Genomic DNA, 15,822 nt, shown 5'->3' with positions numbered 1-15,822 from the left:
AATGCTGTGCCTACAGCCAGTGTTTGTGTAAGGGGGGGGGGGGTTGGTGAGGGAGGGGGGGGGGGGTGAGGGTTAGGGTGGGGGTGGGGGGTGAGGGAGGGTCAGGGTGGGGGGTGGGGGTTCCCTAGGTGTGGGGGGGGGATCGCCAAGGGTGGTCCCAATTACCTTAATGGTGGCTGGTCCAGGCACCGCTAACTACTGGATTACTGAGTGTTGTTGGCAAGAAAGAATTGACTAACCTTGTTTACCGTCTCCGAGGTGTACGTTGTTTGTCACCTGTGTGTCAGGCAGCACTTGGCACTGATCAGCAGGCCTGTCTCTCTCTTGCCTGTCTCTCTCTCTTGCCTGTCTCTCTCTTGCCTGTCTCTCTCTTGTCTGTCTCTCTCTTGTCTGTCTCTCTCTTGTCTGTCTCTCTCTTGCCTGTCTGTCTCTCTCTTGCCTGTCTCTCTCTTGTCTGTCTCTCTCTTGCCTGTCTCTCTCTTGCCTGTCTGTCTCTCTCTTGCCTGTCTCTCTCTTGTCTGTCTCTCTCTCTTGCCTGTCTCTCTCTTGTCTGTCTCTCTCTTGCCTGTCTCTCTCTTGTCTGTCTCTCTCTTGCCTGTCTCTCTCTTGCCTGTCTGTCTCTCTCTTGCCTGTCTCTCTCTTGCCTGTCTCTCTCTTGCCTGTCTCTCTCTTGTCTGTCTCTCTCTTGCCTGTCTCTCTCTTGCCTGTCTCTCTCTTGTCTGTCTCTCTCTTGTCTGTCTCTCTCTTGCCTGTCACTCTCTTCCCTGTCTCTCTCTTGCCTGTCTCTCTCTTGCCTGTCTCTCTCTTGTCTGTCTCTCTCTTGCCTGTCTCTCTCTTGCCTGTCTCTCTCTTGTCTGTCTCTCTCTTGCCTGTCACTCTCTTCCCTGTCTCTCTCTTCCCTGTCTCTCTCTTGCCTGTCTCTCTCTTGCCTGTCTCTCTCTTGCCTGTCTCTCTCTTGTCTGTCTCTCTCTTGTCTGTCTCTCTCTTGCCTGTCTCTCTCTTGTCTGTCTCTCTCTTGTCTGTCTCTCTCTTGCCTGTCTCTCTCTTGCCTGTCTCTCTCTTGTTTGTCTCTCTCTTGCCTGTCTCTCTCTTGCCTGTCTCTCTCTTGTCTGTCTCTCTCTTGCCTGTCACTCTCTTCCCTGTCTCTCTCTTGCCTGTCTCTCTCTTGCCTGTCTCTCTCTTGTCTGTCTCTCTCTTGCCTGTCTCTCTCTTGCCTGTCTCTCTCTTGTCTGTCTCTCTCTTGCCTGTCACTCTCTTCCCTGTCTCTCTCTTGCCTGTCTCTCTCTTGCCTGTCTCTCTCTTGTCTGTCTCTCTCTTGCCTGTCTCTCTCTTGCCTGTCTCTCTCTTGTCTGTCTCTCTCTTGCCTGTCACTCTCTTCCCTGTCTCTCTCTTCCCTGTCTCTCTCTTGCCTGTCTCTCTCTTGCCTGTCTCTCTCTTGTCTGTCTCTCTCTTGCCTGTCTCTCTCTTGTCTGTCTCTCTCTTGTCTGTCTCTCTCTTGCCTGTCACTCTCTTCCCTGTCTCTCTCTTGCCTGTCTCTCTCTTGCCTGTCTCTCTCTTGTCTGTCTCTCTCTTGTCTGTCTCTCTCTTGCCTGTCTCTCTCTTGCCTGTCTCTCTCTTGCCTGTCTCTCTCTTGTCTGTCTCTCTCTTGTCTGTCTCTCTCTTGCCTGTCTCTCTCTTGCCTGTCTCTCTCTTGCCTGTCTCTCTCTTGTCTGTCTCTCTCTTGCCTGTCTCTCTCTTGTCTGTCTCTCTCTTCCCTGTCTCTCTCTTGTCTGTCTCTCTCTTGCCTGTCTCTCTCTTGCCTGTCTCTCTCTTGCCTGTCTCTCTCTTGTCTGTCTCTCTCTTGTCTGTCTCTCTCTTCCCTGTCTCTCTCTTGTCTGTCTCTCTCTTGTCTGTCTCTCTCTTGTCTGTCTCTCTCTTGCCTGTCTCTCTCTTGTCTGTCTCTCTCTTGTCTGTCTCTCTCTTCCCTGTCACTCTCTTGCCTGTCTCTCTCTTGTCTGTCTCTCTCTTGTCTGTCTCTCTCTTGCCTGTCTCTCTCTTGTCTGTCTCTCTCTTCCCTGTCACTCTCTTGCCTGTCTCTCTCTTGTCTGTCTCTCTCTTGTCTGTCTCTCTCTTGCCTGTCTCTCTCTTGTCTGTCTCTCTCTTGTCTGTCTCTCTCTTGCCTGTCTCTCTCTTGTCTGTCTCTCTCTTCCCTGTCACTCTCTTGCCTGTCTCTCTCTTGTCTGTCTCTCTCTTGTCTGTCTCTCTCTTGCCTGTCTCTCTCTTGTCTGTCTCTCTTTTGTCTGTCTCTCTCTTGTCTGTCTCTCTCTTGCCTGTCTCTCTCTTGTCTGTCTCTCTCTTGCCTGTCTCTCTCTTCCCTGTCACTCTCTTGCCTGTCTCTCTCTTGTCTGTCTCTCTCTTGTCTGTCTCTCTCTTGCCTGTCTCTCTCTTGTCTGTCTCTCTCTTGCCTGTCTCTCTCTTCCCTGTCACTCTCTTGCCTGTCTCTCTCTTGTCTGTCTCTCTCTTGTCTGTCTCTCTCTTGCCTGTCTCTCTCTTGTCTGTCTCTCTCTTGTCTGTCTCTCTCTTGCCTGTCTCTCTCTTGCCTGTCTCTCTCTTGCCTGTCTCTCTCTTGTCTGTCTCTCTCTTGTCTGTCTCTCTCTTCCCTGTCTCTCTCTTCCCTGTCTCTCTCTTGTCTGTCTCTCTCTTGCCTGTCTCTCTCTTCCCTGTCACTCTCTTGCCTGTCTCTCTCTTGCCTGTCTCTCTCTTGCCTGTCTCTCTCTTGCCTGTCTCTCTCTTGTCTGTCTCTCTCTTGTCTGTCTCTCTCTTGCCTGTCACTCTCTTCCCTGTCTCTCTCTTGCCTGTCTCTCTCTTGCCTGTCTCTCTCTTGCCTGTCTCTCTCTTCCCTGTCTCTCTCTTCCCTGTCTCTCTCTTCCCTGTCACTCTCTTGCCTGTCTCTCTCTTGCCTGTCTCTCTCTTGTCTGTCTCTCTCTTCCCTGTCTCTCTCTTGCCTGTCTCTCTCTTCCCTGTCTCTCTCTTCCCTGTCTCTCTCTTGTCTGTCTCTCTCTTGTCTGTCTCTCTCTTGTCTGTCTCTCTCTTGCCTGTCTCTCTCTTCCCTGTCTCTCTCTTCCCTGTCTCTCTCTTCCCTGTCACTCTCTTGCCTGTCTCTCTCTTGCCTGTCTCTCTCTTGCCTGTCTCTCTCTTGTCTGTCTCTCTCTTGTCTGTCTCTCTCTTGCCTGTCTCTCTCTTGCCTGTCTCTCTCTTGTCTGTCTCTCTCTTGCCTGTCTCTCTCTTGCCTGTCTCTCTCTTGTCTGTCTCTCTCTTGCCTGTCACTCTCTTCCCTGTCTCTCTCTTGCCTGTCTCTCTCTTGCCTGTCTCTCTCTTGTCTGTCTCTCTCTTGTCTGTCTCTCTCTTGCCTGTCTCTCTCTTGTCTGTCTCTCTCTTGTCTGTCTCTCTCTTGCCTGTCACTCTCTTCCCTGTCTCTCTCTTGCCTGTCTCTCTCTTGCCTGTCTCTCTCTTGTCTGTCTCTCTCTTGTCTGTCTCTCTCTTGCCTGTCTCTCTCTTCCCTGTCTCTCTCTTGCCTGTCTCTCTCTTCCCTGTCACTCTCTTGCCTGTCTCTCTCTTCCCTGTCTCTCTCTTCCCTGTCTCTCTCTTCCCTGTCACTCTCTTGCCTGTCTCTCTCTTGCCTGTCTCTCTCTTGCCTGTCTCTCTCTTGTCTGTCTCTCTCTTGTCTGTCTCTCTCTTGCCTGTCTCTCTCTTGCCTGTCTCTCTCTTGCCTGTCTCTCTCTTGTCTGTCTCTCTCTTGTCTGTCTCTCTCTTGCCTGTCTCTCTCTTCCCTGTCTCTCTCTTCCCTGTCTCTCTCTTCCCTGTCACTCTCTTGTCTGTCACTCTCTTGTCTGTCTCTCTCTTGTCTGTCTCTCTCTTGTCTGTCTCTCTCTTGCCTGTCTCTCTCTTCCCTGTCTCTCTCTTGCCTGTCTCTCTCTTCCCTGTCACTCTCTTGCCTGTCTCTCTCTTCCCTGTCTCTCTCTTCCCTGTCTCTCTCTTCCCTGTCACTCTCTTGCCTGTCTCTCTCTTGCCTGTCTCTCTCTTGCCTGTCTCTCTCTTGCCTGTCTCTCTCTTGTCTGTCTCTCTCTTGTCTGTCTCTCTCTTGCCTGTCACTCTCTTCCCTGTCTCTCTCTTGTCTGTCTCTCTCTTGTCTGTCTCTTGCCTGTCTCTCTCTTGTCCGTCTCTCTCTTGTCTGTCTCTCTCTTCCCTGTCTCTCTCTTGCCTGTCTCTCTCTTCCCTGTCGCTCTCTTGCCTGTCTCTCTCTTCCCTGTCACTCTCTTGTCTGTCTCTCTCTTGTCTGTCTCTCTCTTCCCTGTCTCTCTCTTCCCTGTCACTCTCTTGTCTGTCTCTCTCTTGTCTGTCTCTCTCTTCCCTGTCACTCTCTTGTCTGTCTCTCTCTTCCCTGTCTCTCTCTTCCCTGTCTCTCTCTTCCCTGTCTCTCTCTTCCCTGTCACTCTCTTCCCTGTCTCTCTCTTCCCTGTCTCTCTCTTGTCTGTCTCTCTCTTGCCTGTCTCTCTCTTCCCTGTCTCTCTCTTCCCTGTCTCTCTCTTCCCTGTCTCTCTCTTCCCTGTCACTCTCTTCCCTGTCTCTCTCTTCCCTGTCTCTCTCTTGTCTGTCTCTCTCTTGCCTGTCTCTCTCTTCCCTGTCTCTCTCTTGCCTGTCTCTCTCTTCCCTGTCTCTCTCTTCCCTGTCTCTCTCTTCCCTGTCTCTCTCTTCCCTGTCACTCTCTTGCCTGTCTCTCTCTTCCCTGTCTCTCTCTTCCCTGTCTCTCTCTTGCCTGTCTCTCTCTTGTCTGTCTCTCTCTTCCCTGTCTCTCTCTTCCCTGTCTCTCTCTTGTCTGTCTCTCTCTTGCCTGTCTCTCTCTTCCCTGTCTCTCTCTTGCCTGTCTCTCTCTTGCCTGTCTCTCTCTTGTCTGTCTCTCTCTTGCCTGTCTCTCTCTTGTCTGTCTCTCTCTTCCCTGTCACTCTCTTGCCTGTCTCTCTCTTCCCTGTCTCTCTCTTCCCTGTCTCCATCATCCTTGCCTCTATATGTCTCCATCTCCGTAGCTTCCATCCGCCTCAGCAGGATCTGAGAGGTACAAAGAGGAAGAACAAGCTGCCAAAGTTTCTTGAAGAAAGGTGGAAAAGTCTGAGAAATACACAGGAGTATTGACAAGACAATATTGATGACGGGTTGTAACCAGAGGATCACCTTTACCTGCGGTGTGTGTCAACATGTTGTGTTGGGTGTTAAGACGGGGCGAGAGTAGGGGCTGGAACACCTGCAAGAGTAGGGGCTGGAACACCTGCAAGAGTAGGGGCTGGAACACCTGTAAGAGTAGGGGCTGGAACACCTGTAAGAGTAGGGGCTATGGTGGGATACTACTTCCCATAGCTCATGGTAAGCCTTACCCTACTAGTTTTACACACAGGTGGGTACAGGAGCAGACGACTGCTGACTCCTGTTAGCAGGCTGAGAGCTTTCCCTTCCCATAGCTCATGGTAAGCCTTACCCTACTAGTTTTACACACAGGAGGGTACAGGAGCAGACGACTGCTGACTCCTGTTAGCAGGCTGAGAGCTTTCCCTTCCCATAGCTCATGGTAAGCCTTACCCTACTAGTTTTACACACAGAAGGGTACAGGAGCAGACGACTGCTGACTCCTGTTAGCAGGCTGAGAGCTTTCCCTTCCCATAGCTCATGGTAAGCCTTACCCTACTAGTTTTACACACAGGAGGGTACAGGAGCAGACTACTGCTGACTCCTGTTAGCAGGCTGAGAGCTTTCCCTTCCCATAGCTCATGGTAAGCCTTACCCTACTAGTTTTACACACAGGAGGGTACAGGAGCAGACGACTGCTGACTCCTGTTAGCAGGCTGAGAGCTTTCCCTTCCCATAGCTCATGGTAAGCCTTACCCTACTAGTTTTACACACAGGAGGGTACAGGAGCAGACGACTGCTGACTCCTGTTAGCAGGCTGAGAGCTTTCCCTTCCCATAGCTCATGGGAAGCCTTACCCTACTAGTTTTCCCTGGAACTCGACCCGCTATTCGGTTAACAACCAGCAACCCAAATACTGCTTTGTGAACGAGTGAACAATTTTGAATTAGCGACCAGTTACTCCTGCTCTAAGGTCTCCACTGCCCTCTTTCTTTCCAGACTTTCCCTCCCCAGTGTGTGTCCACCTGCTGGACATTGTGAGGGCTTCCATGTTGTGGAAGCCGGTCCGTGACCTTCTTGGTCCCACTGTTGATCTATTTCTGAAGCTGTATAGTTGCTCATTCTTACATTAATTACTGGTGCACGATACACTGCACAGTCCGCCACACATTATATATATATATATATATATATATATATATATATATATATATATATATATATATATATATATATATATATATATATATATATATATATATATATATATATAAATAAAAAGGAATTTTGGAGAATTGATTTTTCAATTACCATCAACAATGAAAAGGAACATAAGAAAGATCGAGAAAATTCGTGTTAGAATTATTAATCTTACTTTTTCGGTCATATTTAATAATATATATAATATATATATATATATATATATATATATATATATATATATATATATATATATATATTGATATATATATATATATCATATATATATATATCATATATATATATAAAAGTGATATATATATATATATATATATATATATATATATATATCACTTTTGTAAAGCTTTGTTTATTGGAAGGTTTGGAAGCGTTAGTACACTGGCTTCATTTTTAGGGGGAGGGATCGCGCTGTGGATAAAATATATTCACTGTGAAAAAATGGTGTGTATGTTGGAGGTGGAGAGTCACTTTTCATTTTGGGGCCGGTGAAGTTATTACACATGTATCATGTATAAGCCCCCACCATCACCCGTCCCAGCCCCCACCATCACCCGTCCCAGCCCCCCACCACCACCCGTCCCAGCCCCCACCACCACCCGTCCCAGCCCCCACCACCACCCGTCCCAGCCCCCACTACCACCCGTCCCAGCCCCCACCACCACCCGTCCCAGCCCCCACCACCACCCGTCCCAGCCCCCACCACCACCCGTCCCAGCCCCCACTACCACCCGTCCCAGCCCCCACCATCACCCGTCCCAGCCCCCACCACCACCCGTCCCAGCCCCCACCACCACCCGTCCCAGCCTCCACCACCACCCGTCCCAGCCTCCACCACCACCCGTCCCAGCCCCCACCACCACCCGTCCCAGCCCCCACTACCACCCGTCCCAGCCTCCACCACCACCCGTCCCAGCCCCCACTACCACCCGTCCCAGCCCCCACTACCACCCGTCCCAGCCCCCACCACCACCCGTCCCAGCCCCCACCACCACCCGTCCCAGCCCCCACCACCACCCGTCCCAGCCCCCACCACCACCCGTCCCAGCCCCCACCACCACCCGTCCCAGCCCCCCACCAACAATGGTGACACACATTACTGTAATGATGAGGGCTGGGGCGGCCCTAGGGCGCTCCCCTGTCGTGGTGACCTGGAACACACACACTCACGCTAAATGTATCTTAGTTTGGGTTCTTCTCCTCCGTCAGTCGTCGTGATGAGACGACCTGCCTGATGCTCATAGTAAGCCACAGTAACCCGGCGCGACCCGGGACACCAAGCCTCACACACACACACGGGAGGCTGATGACAGTGAGGGGTCACAATGAAACGTATTGATCTCTTCTGGTCACTTTATCAGATCAAGACATCATGTCAGATTCATTCAAATCAAATCAAATCAAATGTTTATTTAGGTAAGGTACATACATACAAGAGATTTTACAAAGAGTGATGGATTTATAGATAGGGCTAGTACATACAATGCCTAAAGCCACTATTACGCAAAGCGTTTCGGGCATTTTCATAAATGTGTCTTGCGGTATTAAGCTAGAGTTAAGGGTCATAAGTATTCACTATTGGTCCATGCGAGGCAGCTTCTATCCACCCAAAGTCATTAACTTCAATCAAAAACAGCGACAAACCGGCCCCTTCCTCCCCTAAGAAACATTCCTCTATTGTAACGTGTATTAAAACAGTTCTCCCATATATAAAGTGATATTATTACATTAGAGTTGTATGTAAAGTTAGACGCAGGTTAATGTTATATGTGGAGGCTGGTGGTGCTGCTACCCACACGACCGCTGCTCCACTGTGGGCCGTTCCCTTGCTGCCTCAGGCACAGACTGTGGGCGGCGGGGAGGCTGGAACACAGTGAGAAGGAGAAGGGGAGAAAATTGAAGAGGGTGGAAGAGGGGAGTGAAGAAGATTGGGAGAGAGGGTGGAGGGTACGAGAGAGAGAGAGAGAGAGAGAGAGAGAGAGAGAGAGAGAGAGAGAGAGAGAGAGAGAGAGAGAGAGAGAGAGAGAGAGAGGGGGAGAGAGAGAGAGAGAGAGAGAGAGAGAGAGAGAGAGAGAGAGAGAGAGAGAGAGAGAGAGAGAGAGAGAGAGAGAGAGGGAGAGAGAGGGAGGTGTAGAGAGGAAGGTAGGAATGAGTGGAGGATGATGGGAGAGGGTAGATGGGGGGGAACAAGATGAGAGAGGGGGGAGAGAAGGGGAGGGGGGGGGGGAAGAGAGAAGGTGAGGGGGGGTGAGAGAGAGAGAGAGGGGGAGGGGAGGAGGGAGTAAGAGCGACCCCAACACAGTCATCTAGTACACCTATACATATATATAACTCCTCTAACCCCGGGAAACTTTTCTTAACATGTCCAACTTTGATGGTGAAGTTTGATCAATTCCTACAGTGAATGAGGTTGTGAGGTGGTCCACCGCCTGCTCTCATCTCTGGGGTGAGGTTGTGAGGTGGACCACCGCCTGCTCTCATCTCTGGGGTGAGGTTGTGAGGTGGTCCACCGCCTGCTCTCATCTCTGGGGTGAGGTTGTGAGGTGGACCACCGCCTGCTCTCATCTCTGGGGTGAGGTTGTGAGGTGGTCCACCGCCTGCTCTCATCTCTGGGGTGAGGTTGTGAGGTGGACCACCGCCTGCTCTCATCTCTGGGGTGAGGTTGTGAGGTGGTCCACCGCCTGCTCTCATCTCTGGGGTGAGGTTGTGAGGTGGACCACCGCCTGCTCTCATCTCTGGGGTGAGGTTGTGAGGTGGTCCACCGCCTGCTCTCATCTCTGGGGTGAGGTTGTGAGGTGGACCACCGCCTGCTCTCATCTCTGGGGTGAGGTTGTGAGGTGGTCCACCGCCTGCTCTCATCTCTGGGGTGAGGTTGTGAGGTGGACCACCGCCTGCTCTCATCTCTGGGGTGAGGTTGTGAGGTGGTCCACCGCCTGCTCTCATCTCTGGGGTGAGGTTGTGAGGTGGTCCACCACCTGCTCTCATCTCTGGGGTGAGGTTGTGAGGTGGTCCACCGCCTGCTCTCATCTCTGGGGTGAGGTTGTGAGGTGAAGAATATTGATCATTGGGGATAGTAATTATCCAAGTTTTAATTGGATCTGACACTTTAAGGGACTCGGAAAAGGCGTAGATCTGACTTGTGTCTTGGGTGACACCCATCTGGAGGTGGGTGTCTTGACACGGTTGATGGATGGGTGACACGTGCCTGCATGTGCGTGTCTGACACGGGTGATGAGCGGCGGTGGTCTATAAGCATACTAGAGGAATAATTAAGAAAACACGGAAGCGGTTAAGGGAGTACCAGCCGGGCAGAAAACAAATTTCCAACAAGACATAGAGAGCGAAGGGGGGGGGGGGGGGCCGTGGTGGAGGTGCAGGGGCGTGTCCTGCCACAACTCCTGTGTCTCACTCATATTAATGACCTTCCCAAGTTAGTCCGCTAGGACATTAATTTCCACGTCTGAAAATTACGCAAATCTCATGAAGAAATAGAAAATCTGAGGATGTATGTAGAGCATTGCGGGAGGACTGGGATAAACTCTAGGGCTAAGCAGGCTGATGGTTGTTTGAATTCAAGCCCAAGAAGTGTCAGGTTCTGGGAGAGAGAGCTAAGGCACTAGAACAAGGCTACACCATAAGGGGAAAGACAATACAGAAGCTATCTTTTCATACAGAATCAGAGCCAGATAAAAACACGATAACCTTAGGGAAGAAAAGGAACCGAGAGAGAGATGATCACAACATACAAAATACTAATGGGAGAAGACATAGAGGACAAGGACAATATTTTTAAGTTAAGAAAAGAACGAAGGAACAAAAGACAATATAAGAAGCTGGAAACGCAAATAAGTCACAGAAATGTAAAAATATTCTGGCACTGTGTACAGGTCAGATTCACGAAGCAGTTACGAAAGCACTTACGAACCTGTACAGCTTTTCTCAATCTTTGGCGGCTTTGTTTACAATTATTAAACAGTTAATGAGCTCCGAAGCACCAGGAGGCTGTTTATAACAATAACAACAGTTGATTGGCAAGTTTTCATGCTTGTAAACTGTTTAATACATGTAACCAAAGCCGTCAAAGATCGAGGAAAGATGTACACGTTCGTAAATGCTTGCGTAACGGCTTCGTGAATCTGGACCCAGGTCTCCAAGAAGTGGAATATAGTGAAGGAAGAAGTGTAAGTCGCCTCCACACCCACACCAACAGGTTCTGAGACGTGTGTTCAAAATACACTTGAGATGAAGGGGCATAATAGCACAGGCCTCACTCTGTCGTAGGTACAGCTAGGGCACCACTGTTAGGTCAAAACACCAGGAACCACATCTGAGGTAATTGGACTGTGAGACAATTAACTGTCTTATTGGACGCCTGTTATCATTCATGAGGGTGTGGGGGGGGGGGGGGGGAGAGGTAGTGAGTAACTGTAGCACATCTGCTTGAGTTATAACTCAAGCAGATGGGTCGCCCCACCACCTCTTCGACGGTCTTGAAGAAAACTTGGTCCATCTGCCAGCGGGTGAGTCCCAGGGCTTAGTGTCCACCCCCTGCTGTCTGACCCCTGCACCCCCGTGACACAGCCAGGACACCCCCTGCACCCCGTGACACAGCCAGGACACCCCCCTGCACCCCGTGACACAGCCAGGGACAGACAAAGTCTTCACAACTATGCCCAACATGGAAACATTGCTATGTATATTCTTTTCATGTCCTGTAATCTGCATATATATCTCTCTGCTCCTCCCTCATTCCTCTCTCCCTATCTCTCCTCCTTTTCCCTCTTCTACATCTCTCCTTCTCCCTCTCTCCCTCTCCACCCTCTACCTCCTCCTCCATGACCGTATAACCTTACACTAAGACTGGACGATAAGATTGCCAACAAAGAATGGGGCGGAGGGGGCAGGTTGTGAAACTTTTAATTGGCTTTGTCTTGCAAGTTTTCTAAGGCAAACTAATAGGGATTTTGGCCGCGGGGGGAGAGGGGGGAGAGGAAGGTTTTTTATTTAAGATTAAAGATCCCATCTCGGGGTGTTGTGGTTTGGGGCCCAGGAGCTGTAGTGTCACCCGAGGACGAGGTGATGGTCAGCCTTTGGAACTGTTTATCTAGTTCTCTTTTTAACATTCAAGGATGGGGCTGACACTCAAGGATGGTCATATAGGGATAGGAGGCTATGGGGCTGGGATAGTACCCTATCCCAGCCCCCATAGCCCCCTATCCCAGCCCCATAAAGCCTCACTCCTACAGTCAGGAAAACAACTCGACGACAAATTAAAGACTAAAGATTTCCCTGCTCGAGACACGTTTTAGTTACCTGTTGTTTACCTGTTCTGTCTCTGTTGTTTGTCCGCAATTACCTGTTGATAACTTGAAGAACTCTCCTGGTGGCTTTCTGTGAAGTGCTGAGAGGTGTATGGGGGGGGGGAGGTCTGCTAGCAGGAGCCATGAGTCGTCTGATCCAGTCACTTACTGTGTGACACACAACAAAATTTCAAACTTTTTAAATCCGTGGATTTATTTCTATTGGGAGCAAACTTGCCTTTGGCTGTGTGTCCTGGGGGTGGCCTGGGGTGTCCTGGGGGTGACCTGGGGTGTCCTAGGGTGACCTGGGGTGTCCTAGGGTGACCTGGGGTGTCCTAGGGTGTCCTGGGGTAACCTGGAGGCCGCCAGGACGCTCACCTTCACTAATTATTGTTTATATCTATGTAACTCATCATTTTTATTGTGATCAGTTATTTGTACATGGACAAAAATGTACACAAATGGCTGGCCTTTAGTGTATTCAGGTTTTTAAAATAGCCGCCATTGTTGGCAGTTTTCAATATGTGTGTTTTACAATACCCGTTAGTTTTAATATTTAAAAAAGTTGTTCTATTGTTTGCATGTGATTATTCTTCGTGGCAGTGTTGTGACTGCTGCAATTATTGGGGTTTTGCGACCGTGGGTCAGATTTCATAACCAGGAGGCCGATTCCACTTGGGCTGGACGGTAGAGCGACTGGTAGAGCTTCATGCGAGTCGGTGTTCAATCCCCCCATGGCCGGCTATAAGTGGTTGGGCACTATTCCTTTTCTACCCTCCTGTCCCATCCCTTATCCTTATCCTGACTACTTTCCCAGTGCTATATAGTCGTAATGACTCTTTTTAGCGCTTTTAAATGATAATTTCCTCCCTTCCTAGTTAGAATATTTATTTTATTTTATTGTTCTCTCATATTCAGTGGTAAAAATCATTCCCCAATGATGTATTGATGAAAAATGTATATTATATTAAAAAACTGGCAATTTCAAGTTATATTTCTTTCGAGACTATAACAATATATTCAAATATTTCCACTTTATATATCTCTGTTTGCAATGTCAAGTCAATAAGTTGCAAAAAAAGCAACGTATTGATATTTAACTTTTATTAAAGATTCTTTCCTAGATGCAACCAAAAAGTTTTTGAATCTATTTTCGGTGATTTTTTTTTTCAAGTTGTAAAGTATTCCAAATTTTGTATGAGACGTGAAGTGAAGTGCAAAAAGAAATTGAAAACATGCCCATGCACTCGGCCCCAGGTCCAGACTCATGGAATTCAATATTTATAAAGAAATGCAAAGTGCCGGTAGCACAGGCACTCAGTATAGTGTGGAGGAAGAGCTTGGACACGGGGGAGATACCAGATGCACTTAAAGTAGCAGACATAGCCCCTCTACACAAGGGAGGGAGCAAAGCATTGGCAAAAAATTATAGACCAGTTGCACTAACATCGCACATCATAAAAGTATTTGAGAGAGTGATTAGGAGTCAGGTCACCAATTTAATGGAGACCAATGACCTTCACAACCCAGGCCAACATGGATTTCGAGCGGGAAGATCGTGCCTCTCACAGCTACTTGAGCACTACGACAAAGTCACTGAGGCATTAGAAGAGAAACAGAATGCTGATGTGATATACACGGACTTCGCAAAGGCTTTCGATAAATGTGACCATGGCGTGATAGCACACAAAATGAAGTCAATGGGAATAACCGGTAAAGTAGGACGCTGGATACTCAGTTTTCTGTCAAACAGGACTCAGCGAGTAACTGTCAACCATATAAAATCTAGTCCAAGTGCAGTGAAAAGCTCTGTACCTCAGGGTACAGTCCTTGCACCGTTGCTTTTCCTTATTCTCATATCAGATATAGACAAAAATACAAGTCACAGCTTCGTATCATCCTTTGCAGATGACACAAAAATCAGTATGAAAATTACCTCGGCTGAGGACATTGAAAAACTTCAAGCTGATATTAATAAAGTTTTCGACTGGGCATCAGAAAATAACATGATGTTTAACAGTGATAAATTCCAGGTACCCAGGTACGGTAAAAATGAGGACCTTAAACATAATACAGAGTACAAAACACAATCAAATGTACCCATTGTAGGAAAACAGCATGTAAAGGATTTGGGAATAATAATGTCTGACGACCTAACGTTTAAGGAGCATAACCAAGCAAATATTGCGACAGCCAGAAAAATGATAGGATGGATTACGAGAACTTTCAAATCCAGGGATCCCATCACAATGGTTGTACTCTTCAAGTCACTTGTGTTGTCCCGTCTTGAGTACTGCTCAGTACTCACTTCCCCCTTCAGAGCAGGAGAGATTGCTGAAATAGAGGGAATACAGAGAACATATACGGCACGCATAGATGCAATAAAGCACCTAAATTATTGGGATCGTCTCAAAGCCCTCCAAATGTACTCATTAGAAAGAAGACGAGAGAGATATCAAATAATATACACCTGGAAGATACTGGAGGGCCAAGTACCAAATCTACACAGTAAAATAACAACGTACTGGAGTGAACGACATGGAAGAAAATGCAGAATAGAACCAATGAAGAGCAGAGGTGCCATAGGCACAATCAGAGAACACTGTATAAACATCAGAGGTCCGCGGTTGTTCAACGTCCTCCCAGCAAGCATAAGAAATATTGCCGGAACAACCGTGGACATCTTCAAGAGGAAACTAGATTTATTCCTCCAAGGAGTGCCGGACCAACCGGGCTGTGGTGGGTATGTGGGCCTGCGGGCCGCTCCAAGCAACAGCCTGGTGGACCAAACTCTCACAAGTCGAGCCTGGTCTCGGGCCGGGCTTGGGGAGTAGAAGAACTCCCAGAACCCCATCAACCAGGTATCAACCAGGTAAGTGCCGAGTTGTTATGTATAATGTTATCTTGGATGATGAACAGAATTAAGAGTTCTACATTTACCGGCGTCGGTGAATAACACATTGAGATGGTGAGATGGAAGTATTGTGACAGTGATCTGCTGTGACAACACCATACATGGTTGTTGTTATTGTGTCGTGGGGTGGGGGGGTGTCGTGGGGTGGGGGGTGTCGTGGGGTGGGGGGGGTGTCGTGGGGGGGAGGGGGTGTCGTGGGGTAGGGGGGGGTGTCGTGGGGTGGGGAGTGTGTCCTGGGGTGGGGGTGTGTGTCGTGGGAGGTGTCTGGTGACAGTGTGAGAGAGAGCTAAACAGGTGTGTAATTACCTAAGTGTAGTTACAGGATGAGAGCTACGCTCGTGGTGTCCCGTCTTCCCAGCACTCTTTGTCGCATAACACTTTGAAACTACTGACGGTCTTGGCCTCCACCACCTTCTCACCTAACTTGTTCCAACCGTCTACCACTCTGCTAAAGCTAATTTTCTTATATATATTCGCCAGCTTTCTTTAGTTAAAATCTATAACCTCTTGATCTTGAAGTTCCAGGTCTCGGAAATTCTGTCATATTAATGTTACCAATTCCCGTTACAATTTTCTACGTCGTGATCATATCTCCTCTCTTCTATTTTCTAGTTTTGGCATATTTATTGCCTCTAACCTCTCCTCGTAGCTCTTGTCCTTTAGTTCCGGGACCGAGTGGAAGTGAACGGTAAAGAGAACATATGAGAAAATAGGTTAGCAAGCCTCTCTTGTATGTTAAGAACATGTGAATGAAGAACACTGGAGAACACTGTGAAAGAACACTGGACCTTCCTGGCAGTAGAGGACTACACAGCACACAGGGTGTCGAATCTGACGTGTGACTGAGTATACAAAGTCATTAAGGTAGGTGTGGTCATTAGCTGACACACTCACAAGGATGAGGGGGGGGGGGGGTGGCTAGGAGAGTTAGTGGTGTGCCTGGGAGAGTTAGTGGAGCCTAGGAGAGTTAGTGGTGTGCTGGGAGAGTTAGTAGTGACTGGGAGAGTTAGTGAAGACTGGGAGAGTTAGTGGTGTGCTGGGAGAGTTAGTGGTGACTGGGAGAGTTAGTGGTGACTGGGAGAGTTAGTGGTGACTGGGAGAGTTAGTGGTGACTGGGAGAGTTAGTAGTGACTGGGAGAGTTAGTGGTGACTGGGAGAGTTAGTAGTGACTGGGAGAGTTAGTGGTGACTGGGAGAGTTAGTAGTGACTGGGAGAGTTAGTGGTGACTGGGAG

At 48.8% G+C, this 15,822-nt stretch overlaps 1 protein-coding gene across 1 annotated transcript; it reads right to left on the bottom strand.

Moving 5' to 3' along the window:
* Positions 1 to 8,763: 8,763 nt before the first annotated feature.
* Positions 8,764 to 9,534, bottom strand: LOC138358120 (proline-rich proteoglycan 2-like). Its single transcript, XM_069315621.1, has one exon. It carries the CDS (start codon positions 9,532 to 9,534, stop codon positions 8,764 to 8,766), a length of 771 nt encoding a protein of 256 aa, XP_069171722.1.
* Positions 9,535 to 15,822: the final 6,288 nt, after the last annotated feature.

This window comes from Procambarus clarkii, chromosome 82 (genome assembly GCF_040958095.1).
Source record: "Procambarus clarkii isolate CNS0578487 chromosome 82, FALCON_Pclarkii_2.0, whole genome shotgun sequence".
Lineage (NCBI taxonomy): Eukaryota > Metazoa > Arthropoda > Malacostraca > Decapoda > Cambaridae > Procambarus > Procambarus clarkii.
The sequence above is the reverse complement of the archived record's forward strand: the minus strand, read 5'-3'. Positions and strand labels throughout refer to the sequence as shown.